This window comes from Lissotriton helveticus, chromosome 8 (assembly GCF_964261635.1).
Source record: "Lissotriton helveticus chromosome 8, aLisHel1.1, whole genome shotgun sequence".
NCBI lineage: Eukaryota > Metazoa > Chordata > Amphibia > Caudata > Salamandridae > Lissotriton > Lissotriton helveticus.
The window spans coordinates 1,122,327,634-1,122,338,772 of record NC_136069.1 but is presented as its reverse complement, the minus strand read 5'-3'; the positions used below and the strand labels follow the sequence as shown (position 1 = coordinate 1,122,338,772).

The 11,139-nt window shown below is 49.2% G+C and overlaps 1 protein-coding gene across 1 annotated transcript; it reads left to right on the top strand.

Moving 5' to 3' along the window:
• The first annotated feature begins 286 nt into the window (after nucleotides 1-286).
• Nucleotides 287-10,644, top strand: LOC144773212 (uncharacterized). The gene is made up of 4 exons (XM_078658109.1): nucleotides 287-979; nucleotides 1,339-2,282; nucleotides 6,457-7,039; nucleotides 10,637-10,644. The coding sequence occupies exons 1-4, from the start codon at nucleotides 895-897 to the stop codon at nucleotides 10,642-10,644; spliced, it is 1,620 nt and encodes a 539-aa protein (XP_078514235.1). The 5' UTR covers nucleotides 287-894.
• Nucleotides 10,645-11,139: the final 495 nt, after the last annotated feature.

The window sequence follows — 11,139 nt, the reverse complement described above, 5'->3', positions numbered from 1 at the left end:
GGGCTGACCAATTGCTGGCGACGTATGCCACTGACACGTGCTGAGGGCCCTATATATGTGTGTTGGCCAAAATGAAACTTTCTACCCTGGGGACCATTGCTGCCTGTGACCATCACCTCGACCTGCTGCTGCTGCTGAGCTGACCACCGACTGCTGCCTGTGACCATCACCTCGACCTGCTGCTGCTGCTGAGCTGACCACCGACTGCTGCCTGTGACCATCACCTCGACCTGCTGCTGCTGCTGAGCTGACCACCGACTGCTGCCTGTGACCATCACCTCGACCTGCTGCTGCTGCTGAGCTGACCACCGACTGCTGCCTGTGACCATCACCTCGACCTGCTGCTGCTGCTGAGCTGACCACCGACTGCTGCTCTAGTGCCATACTCCGTGATCTTGCCATGTCGTCAGGCAAAGAGATCCGGTCTCGACCCTTCACCGCCGCGGAGCTTGATGTCCTCGTGGACGGTGTACTCCGCAACTATGGACGCCTCTACGGCGCACCGGGACGGGTGGTAAGTGCAGTGTGGGACATGTTGGTGTGCATGAGGGGGCCAAATGATCAGGCCTATTTCTATCTTAGCTGTGTAGTGTGGGCTAGACATATGTTCCTGATTGTGCATGGCTGCTGACAGTAACGTCTTGCCCCTATGTGTGTGACAGGCCACCTGTCCACTGACTTACACCCTTTTGTCTCCCATCATGGTAGGTCAAGCTGCACCTTCGCAAGGACCTGTGGAGGAGCATAGCAAGGGAAGTACGGGCATTGGGGGTGTGCAACAGACGACATACACACTGCCACAAACGCTGGGACGACATTTCCAGGCTGAGCAAGAATGTAGCGGAAGTAACACTGGGCCTGATTCCAAGGACGCCCCGTCTGGCCCGACGCTCCATGACCCCTCTCATGCAACGTATCATTGCAGTGACGCATCCTGAACTGGCCGAACGTCTGAGTGCCGATCGACAGCAAACTAGCGGTGAGCATACTGTCTGTGTAGGAAACCTGTGAGTGCTATGCATGTATTGGTGCACAGACACACTATTGAGTTCCGTGTTGCGTATGTATGCCTGTGATGCCTTTTTGGTCCCATTGGGCGGTACTCATTTGACATCCAGGTCCGCCATGTTGACACGCCACTTGCTTAGTAGTTGAGTGTAAAAGCACATCCCCTAGTGGTCCATGGCCCCATGGCAGAAAATGTGAGGATGACTGGTAGGGGTGGGCCATGTGCAGGATGAGGGCTCCTAAACCTTTGTCTGCTATGTGATTTGGCTATCCTGTTCCTTCTGTACGTGAGTGTGCCCATGACTCACACATCTTTTCTGTGCATTTCAGCTTTGACAGAGGACACTCAGCCACAGACGGTGGAGAGTAGCCGAGGAAATGAGTCCGGCTCAGACTTCGCACACACGCAGACTGACACGGAGGAGGCCAGCGCCGGAGAGGGGGACAGGACCGTCCCTGAGGACTCGCATGTGGAGACGCCATCGTCCTCCTCGTCGGACACTCTGGGTGAGCCTGCACTGTTGTCACAGACTGGGAGTGGGCACTCACCACCTTCTGTCGTAAGACAGCACACAGGGCCCACACTTCCGCCAACTGCACCATGTACTGTTCGTGGCCGGAGGAGTAGGGGGAGCAGAGTGGCGTTCGGTGCAGGCACCGCTGCCCCTGCCACGGTGAGCCAAAATGCACTGTGTGCTGAGGCCGTTGATCTGCTCAGACAGCTGTGTGTGGGGCAGACCAATATGACAAATGCTTTCCAGGACCATGATAGGAAGTTGGGGCAGGTGGTGGCATTCATGGAAGGGATGCATGGCGATCTTGCAGGTCTACACAGGACAGTGCAGTCATTGGCAAGCAGTGTGTCGTCTGCAATAGTACAGTCGAACGAACAGGGTGCTACTTGTGTTTCACCATCTACACCGCTGGATGTCTCAGGGGGTAGTGATTATTCTGAGCAGGACTCAAATACAGCTTATTGCACTAGAAGCAGCGTCAGACAGCACGTCAGGGCACGCAGGGCACAGACCCCATCCCCTAGATCAGCTAAATCTGTTCACGTAGACGACGTCAGATGCACTGGAGTACACACACAGGATCCACAAGTGTTGTTGGGGGACATGCCTTCCGGAGCTACACAGCCATTCAACACGAAAGGTACTCCCAAGGCAAGGGATAGTCACATGTCCATGGACTGTTCCTTGGACAAGGCCAGTCAGAAGACAAAGGCACCTACTAAGAGCAGGGAGACTCCCAAGAGCAGGCCCACAGCAGAGGTAAGGGACACTCCCAAGGACAGTGAGAAGACTAAGGCACCTACTAAGAGCAGGGAGACTCCCAAGAGCAGGCCCACAGCAGAGGTAAGGGACACTCCCAAGGACAGTGAGAAGACTAAGGCACCTACTAAGAGCAGGGAGACTCCCAAGAGCAGGCCCACAGCAGAGGTAAGGGACTCTCCCAAGGACAGTGAGAAGACTAAGGCACCTACTAAGAGCAGGGAGACTCCCAAGAGCAGGCCCACAGCAGAGGTAAGGGACTCTCCCAAGGACAGTGAGAAGACTAAGGCACCTACTAAGAGCAGGGAGACTCCCAAGAGCAGGCCCACAGCAGAGGTAAGGGACTCTCCCAAGGACAGTGAGAAGACTAAGGCACCTACTAAGAGCAGGGAGACTCCCAAGAGCAGGCCCACAGCAGAGGTAAGGGACTCTCCCAAGGACAGTGAGAAGACTAAGGCACCTACTAAGAGCAGGGAGACTCCCAAGAGCAGGCCCACAGCAGAGGTAAGGGACTCTCCCAAGGACAGGGACACACACAGACAGCAGGTGTCTGCTGGAGACAGGTGCACCACAGACGACAAGTCTGCTGGCAGGAACAGGGCGGCGAGCAGGGCACAGGCTACATCCAGAGACAACACTCCACCTAAGGATAAGGCACATCCTACGGACAAGGCATCTGGCATGGACAATGGCGCTATCAAGGACAGGCATACTTCACCCCTGGCTGCACTGAGGCTGATGTTTTCTACTAAACGTAACACTGATGTCTCCGCGGCGGAGTCCCCCCATACCTCCACTCCCATCCAGGCCAGTCAGAAGCAGAGGAGGGTGTCCCCTGTTGTGTCATCCCCCATTACACATCATTCCGAGTCCAGGCGGCAGGCACAGAGCAAACGACAAGCAGGCTCCAGCACGTCCCCCGAAACCAGATCCCCCGCAGCAGTTGCTCCACCTATGCTGGGTGGTGATTCTTTGGAGTCCCCACCACTTGGCAGTCCTGTCCTGTCCAGGGTGCACTCACACCACCCTAAGAAACGCAGACACACACCATTGACACCTGCCAACCCCGATTTGGCTCTAGGTGAGCTATCCCCAGCTCCCAGGCCCACCCTGCCTCCTGGCCCATACAGCCCTGTGGCTCATCATTTCAGTTGTCCCAGTGGCGCTGGTGCAGTTGACTCTCGTGTATCAGATGGTGGCACAGTGTCAGTTGTGCCCTCTCCTGTTGCAGATCCTGGCAGGGTATGTGGGTCTATGGCTCACGTGTCAGTTAGGAGATCTGTGGCTGTGTTGCACACTCCTGTTTCTGGTGCTGGCAGTCTGTCTGGGTCAGTGGCTCACGTGTCAGTGACTACATCTGTGGCTGTGTCTCACACTCCTGTTGCTGGTGCTGCCAGTGTGTCTGGGTCCGTGGCCCATGTGTGTGTCACTCGGGCTGTGGCTGTGTCTCACACTCCTGTTGCTGGTGCTGCCAGTGTGTCTGGGTCCGTGGCCCATGTGTGTGTCACTCGGGCTGTGGCTGTGTCTCACACTCCTGTTGCTGGTGCTGCCAGTGTGTCTGGGTCCGTGGCCCATGTGTGTGTCACTCGGGCTGTGGCTGTATCTCACACTCCTGTTGCTGGTGCTGCCAGTGTGTCTGGGTCCGTGGCCCATGTGTGTGTCACTCGGGCTGTGTCTGTGTCTCACACTCCTGTTGCTGGTGCTGCCAGTGTGTCCGAGGCAGGTAGTTCACGCAGTCCCCCTGATTCTGTGATGTGAGGTGCTGTACACTTCACTCAAATGTTAGTTCACATGGTGTGTCCATTGAGAACTGCGTGGCACTCTTGTGGTCCCTGTGACGGTTTGGTAGGGACACGTAGTTGTGCTGCCTCTGATGTACCTGTTCTGTACTGCACATTGCCCTGTTGATGCTCTGATACTGCATTCTGCCCTCTCGTTTACTGCCTCTGATGTACCTGTTCTGTACTGCACATTGCCCTGTTGATGCTCTGATACTGCATTCTGCCCTCTCGTTTACTGCCTCTGATGTACCTGTTCTGTACTGCACATTGCCCTGTTGATGCTCTGATACTGCATTCTGCCCCTCTCATGTGCTGCCAATGATGGACCTGTTCTGTGCAATGGACTGTTGATGCACTTAGCCCCTCTCATGTGCTGCCTGTGATGGACCTGTTCTGTGCAATGGACTGTTGATGCACTTAGCCCCTCTCATGTGCTGCCTGTGATGGACCTGTTCTGTGCAATGGACTGTTGATGCACTTAGCCCCTCTCATGTGCTGCCTGTGATGGACCTGTTCTGTGCAATGGACTGTTGATGCACTTAGCCCCTCTCATGTGCTGCCTGTGATGGACCTGTTCTGTGCAATGGACTGTTGATGCACTTAGCCCCTCTCATGTGCTGCCTGTGATGGACCTGTTCTGTGCAATGGACTGTTGATGCACTTAGCCCCTCTCATGTGCTGCCTCTGGACCTGTTCTGTGCAATGGACTGTTGATGCACTTAGCCCCTCTCATGTGCTGCCTGTGATGGACCTGTTCTGTGCAATGGACTGTTGATGCACTTAGCCCCTCTCATGTGCTGCCAATGATGTACCTGCTCTGTACAGCACAATGCCCTGTTGATGCTCTGATACTGCATTCTGCCCTCTCGTTGACTGCCTCTGATGTAGCTGCTCTGTACTGCACAATGCCCTGTTGATGCTCTGATACTGCATTCTGCCCTCTCGTTGACTGCCTCTGATGTAGCTGCTCTGTACTGCACAATGCCCTGTTGATGCTCTGATACTGCATTCTGCCCTCTCGTTGACTGCCAATGATGTACCTGCTCTGTACTGCACAATGCCCTGTTGATGCTCTGATACTGTATTCTGCCCTCTCGTTGACTGCCTCTGATGTAGCTGCTCTGTACTGCACAATGCCCTGTTGATGCTCTGATACTGCATTCTGCCCTCTCGTTGACTGCCAATGATGTACCTGCTCTGTACTGCACAATGCCCTGTTGATGCTCTGATACTGTATTCTGCCCTCTCGTTGACTGCCTCTGATGTAGCTGCTCTGTACTGCACAATGCCCTGTTGATGCTCTGATACTGCATTCTGCCCTCTCGTTGACTGCCAATGATGTACCTGCTCTGTACTGCACAATGCCCTGTTGATGCTCTGATACTGTATTCTGCCCTCTCGTTGACTGCCTCTGATGTAGCTGCTCTGTACTGCACAATGCCCTGTTGATGCTCTGATACTGCATTCTGCCCTCTCGTTGACTGCCAATGATGTACCTGCTCTGTACTGCACAATGCCCTGTTGATGCTCTGATACTGCATTCTGCCCTCTCGTTGACTGCCAATGATGTAGCTGCTGTGGTGCCCACTTTGCCCATGCTCACGCATACACTGTGATTTTACCCCTATTTTGTACAATAAAGGTTGTCTATCAGGTCTCGTGGTCTGTCGTTGTCATTCCTGCTTGCGTACTACTAATGTGTATTTGTATATGCTTCTCATCAGTGGTTTCGGTAACATGACACTCCCCCTCCCTACGTCACGTCCCTTACTGGTATTCCCCTGCAGACAGCCAATGGTTTGTGCCTTACCTGCGTCGTCGTCCGTGGTGGGCCATGACTAGGACGTGGTGGATCGCGAAGAGCATCGGGAAAGCGTGTAGCGCTGGGTCCATGGTGTTGGTCAGCTTGCGGTGGGTATCTCTGCTATGTCACCTGTCTTCGCAGTGGGGATTCCGCCGTGTTCAGACAGGTTGTTTTTCCGCTGCGGTTTTATGTGTATTTTCCGCCATCTTGATTTGGAGGACGGTCTTCGACGTCAGTCCGTACGGCGTGGCCTCCGGATGTGTTCCGTCCGCCACGCTCTCGTGTGTAGTTCGGCGGCGGAGCGTGCTTTCCCGTCGCGGACGGGAATTTGACACGTTTTCCTATCCTGATATGGCGGACGGAGTATCCGCGGCAGGCGGACACGGAAAAGGCTTTTTCCGCCTACTACAGGGCCGCGGTGGCTCTTCCGTCCGCCATCCTAATGAGCCCCATAGTCTGGTAAGTGTTAAACTGATTAGAAGATTTTCAGTAACAAGTTATAACATATTTATCAGAAAAACTTTAAGACAAAACATTTAGACAGAGACAACCCTCGCAGTCATGCTGCACAAAGTTTAACACTTACCAGACTATGTCTGAAAAAGAAACCCTCACATATAGTGAAGACTATATTAATAAACTCTTAGATGAAGAGGGAGGGGGGACTCTCATAGCTGGAAGTTCAGTCCCTGGTGACTTGTCTCTCAATGAAAAAATCTCAAAGTTGGAGAGACTAGAAAAAAAGTTGATAAGAACCAGACTGCATGGCCACACATTGGCCAAATATCTACGTGCGAACGTAATACCCATTGGTCTCCAAGTAAAAAACGAACCTGCAATTTTTCTGGAAAATCTAAAATTCAAGGAGAACTTCAGCTTTGTGTCCAACACGTGCTCCAGACACTGGATGGTGTTGGGCATAGAGACTGCTGTTGAAGAAGTCGAGCGACTGACAAGGGAAATTGCAGAGTTACGTAAAGAGATCATTGATGACAAGGCCTTAGTGAATGCCAAAGAAGCCCTGGAAAGGCTAGAAAAAACAATCAAGGACTTTGAAATATACACACAAAGCACTAAGTTGGAAAAAGTCTCTAAAGACTTAAAAGCCTACGATAAAAAGACCACGTACCCCTACCTCCAGGAGGGATATTTTGAAAAAGACCCACGGGGAGGTTGGTCGAGTAGGGGAAGAGGTGGTTATAGGAGGTATAACACTTTCTCTGGTTCATCGGGAGGGAGTGGCTCAGAGAGTGACTCTGAACGTCCTAGTACCAGTACCGGTTCAGCCACTGCCCCCTCACACAATCAAAACTACCCTGAACAACAGCCTTTTTTAGAGGAAGACCAATGGTGGGGTTCGTCTACAAGAGGTCGCCCCTGGGGGAGGCCCAGGGGCTCGAGATCCCGTCCGTGGAACAGGGGAACGGGACGGGGGAGAAAGCAAACCCACTTCCAACAGAACTCCCACGGGGAAATCAATACGAGAAGGCAACAATACAAGTGGTGAACAACGGACCTGAGAATCCTATAATCAATATATCTAATTACCAACTATCCCCGATTGAACAACAAGTCCTGGCAAAGGGACTGTCCTTTGTCCCTACTAATATGCCCAATGATTTCAACCTTAGAGTTGAATTGCAACAATTTTTTCGAAAGATTCGCCTTAGGCACTACTTTCAAAAAATTCCATTCAATCCTATATTCTCAGGTAGTGGATTACGACCACCATCAAAGTTTAATCCCCCCACACACTTGATCGATAACAAGATATTAACTTATGAACAAGTAGTGTTAAGGGACATCAATGAGACTTTGAGTACAAGACAATACGTTCCATATAATATAAGCAGGGACGAACAGACTGCACTACAAACACTGAAAAACAACAGCAACATCGTTATAAAGCCCGCCGATAAAGGCGGTGCTATTGTGGTACAGAACCTAGAGAGTTACAAATCTGAAATCTATACACAGTTGGGCATACCAGGGAATTATGTTCGGTTGAGGAAGGATCCTACCAAAACCATTAGCGACTCCATCCAAAAAATTAACAAAAGGAGCTTTGGAATTAGGGGTCATCAACAAACATGAATATGAGTTTCTAAACAACAAGAACCCCAGAACACCGACCATATACACGCTCCCCAAGGTGCATAAAAGGTTAGAAGACCCCCCGGGAAGACCCATAATATCGGGGTGCGGGTCCCTTTTGGAGCCATTGTGTAAATATATCGATGTGTTTCTGAAGCCCATAGCAACGGCTACCCCAACGTATGTACGGGACACGTCACATACCATCCAATTGGTGGGAAGGCCTTAACTATGACCACGACACGTGTATATTGGCTGCGATGGATATCGCTTCTTTATACACAAACATTCCTCAAAATGAGGCATTGTCCTGTGTAGAGCATGCCCTTAACATGAGATCTGCCCCCACAGAGTACCGACCGACTTCATAGTAAAACTTTTGGAAATTGCGACGACTAAAACTTTTTTGTTTTCCAAAATGAATACTATATCCCAAACAAGTGGAGTAGCAATGGGGGCTAGCTTTGCTCCAAATCTTGCCATCATTTATATGAGCGAATATGAAAGCAGATTTGTTCAAAATCAATGTAATCCTTACCTCAATAATATTTTATTGTGGGCAAGGTATATTGATGACGTTCTGTTGATTTGGCACGGTGGTGCGCTTGACCTTAGGGATTTCCATAAATGGATCAACACTTGTTCCAACAATATCCAATTTACTTTGGAATGTGATTCAATGTCTATTAACTTTCTAGACTTAAAAATAAAAACTGAAGATGGAAGACTGTATACCACCTTGCATAGAAAAAGCAGTGAACGTAACACTCTCCTCAGATATACGAGTCACCATCCGCGCAACCTCAGGGATAATTTGCCCTTCGGGCAATTCCTGAGGTTGCGCCGAAACTGTTTCAAAAAGGACGATTACTTAGAGGAGTCCGCCGCCCTGACAATGAGATTGAGCGAACGCGGTTATCCCATCAGGCTTCTTAAAAAAGCTAAAAAACGGGCCTGGCATATCCATCGAGAGCATTTACTGCATTCCATTCAAAAACCCAAAGAAGACAGGCTAGTGTGCGTCACGACTTTCAATACAAAAAGTAACAATATCAAAAAATGTATAAATCGCCATTGGCATTTAATCAGTGGGGAATTGGGTGGGATGCCGCCACCTTTACATGCATTCCGTAAAGGAAAAAACATTCGTGACCACCTGGTGAAAGCACTTTTACCACAAAAACTACCTTCGAATCAACCCACTATCTGGGGTGCACCACCTGTAGTAGGCCACAGAAAGTGTGGGAGCTGTAAGGCTTGTCCCCTCACACTAGAGTGTGACAGTTTTGATCACAATGAGCGAACTTATAAGCTCACCCACCACACAAACTGCAATATATCTTGGGTAGTTTATGCGGTTGCATGTTCGTGCGGGTTTTTGTATGTGGGTCAGACCACACAAAAAATAAAATGTCGGATCCTGCAACATATGAGCCGCATAAGGTGCAAAGTACAAGGTGCACCTTTGGTTGACCACTTTAGCAGATTTGACCACCATGAGAATAACCTACGGCGGTGGGTCATTGAAAAAATTACAGCAAATCCCAGAGGAGGTGACCAACATAACATCCTAAACAGAAGAGAGTGTAAATGGATACACACTCTTAACACTGTCAGCAAGGGGTTGAATGAATTAGAAGAGATGAACAAACAAGTGGCACTGCTGGGAGTGTAAATTCATAACAGTGGGTGGCAAAACAGTTTTTCTGTATATATTCTGAAACGCTGAATGCTTCCGCATTGGACCGCACCTTGCGATCCATTTCAGTAGATTTGTACTATGCTCCCTACTATATCTTCAAATGACATAGGATGTAGTTATGAGAGACTCATGCAATTGTTGTAGGGGGAGTGAATATCTGAATATTTGTCCTTCATGAGGTACACTGGGAATTAATACCTCAATGTGTATAATTGTATTTCCTTCACAAAGGGGGAGTGAATATCTGAATATTTGTCCTTCATGAGGTACACTGGGAATTAATATATCAATGTGTATAATTGTATTTCCATCACAAAATCTTTTTCACTAATGTAATCAATGTCTGACATAGACGGTATTGATGTACCTGCATATTGCTTTTATCAGATGTGTTTACTGACTTTGTATCAACTTTTGATCCCCTCCTTCTATGACTCTTGAATTTGTAATTTAGAATTTTAGTTTATCTACCATTGAATTATTTCCACCCCTCGAGCTGCGTTGAGGACGGTTTAATCGTTGCCCTTGTCAGTCCTGACCTTATCCACCTTAGAATGATCCATGGTGTTTGTGAATACCACCGCATGGTTTAAAATTTTAAGACTAATTGATTTTCGCTAAACATAATGCTACAAAAATAACATTAACATAATCAGACCGCTTTACTTATACGGGTAGAGTAAATATCTTTTGAAACGATAGATTTATTATTTTTAGAAATGAGGCATAGAACGCAAGTCCTCTTTCTATACCGACTGCGTGGTGCAACCTGGGTATTCACCAACGCGGAAGGGCTCTTCGCGTTTCACCGACGGCATCCTGCAGCACTGTGAGGCTCGGATGCAGACACTTTCCCTCCGTGAGGCAGTTCGGGTAGGTGGAGATCAGATGCATAGCATTGCTCGACCCTTACTCCATGTGGCCCACGGCCCTAATCTTATTCTAAACAAGTTCTTGTATATCTTTTATACAGCTCTGTGAAGTCGATTAATGGAAATACATTAACTTGTATCGCCATCCAGAAGCACTGTGAGGCTCGGATGGACACGCTGTTATCTTCAATATAACGGGTAGGTGTGGACGCTTTTTTTAAAAGTGTTAACTTTAACTTTACACACTACCATGGGAATATCACGAGTGAGACCTGAATCCTCGATCTTGTGTCTCCCTTAAATACAGCTGGTTCCAAATTGGAGTACCACTGCCTTTTAATCGTTTGAGGAACAATATAGAAGTTTATTCCAGGTAAGCCTCTGCATAAGAACTTGTTTGAAGTTCTTTTGACTGAATCTTGTAAATAATCCGATAGAGTGCTACTAGTAATAATGGCGAATCATTACTATTTTTATAGTGTCCAGTATATTCCGGAGCAGAATTTCAAAAATTGACCGACTTGGGGGTCTTGTGTTTTTTCGCAACACTAAGGTAATTGACACCGCCCTGAATGGGAATACGGTAGTAACTGTGTGTCAGTGT

Bases quoted from the DNA above. Each gene is read 5' to 3' on its own strand.
- LOC144773212 (XM_078658109.1), top strand. From the start codon at position 895: ATGACCCCTCTCATGCAACGTATCATTGCAGTGACGCATCCTGAACTG. The intron at 980-1,338 runs GTGAGCATACTG...TGTGCATTTCAG, and splicing joins CGATCGACAGCAAACTAGCG to CTTTGACAGAGGACACTCAG. The intron at 2,283-6,456 runs GTAAGGGACACT...AACACTTACCAG, and splicing joins AGAGCAGGCCCACAGCAGAG to ACTATGTCTGAAAAAGAAAC.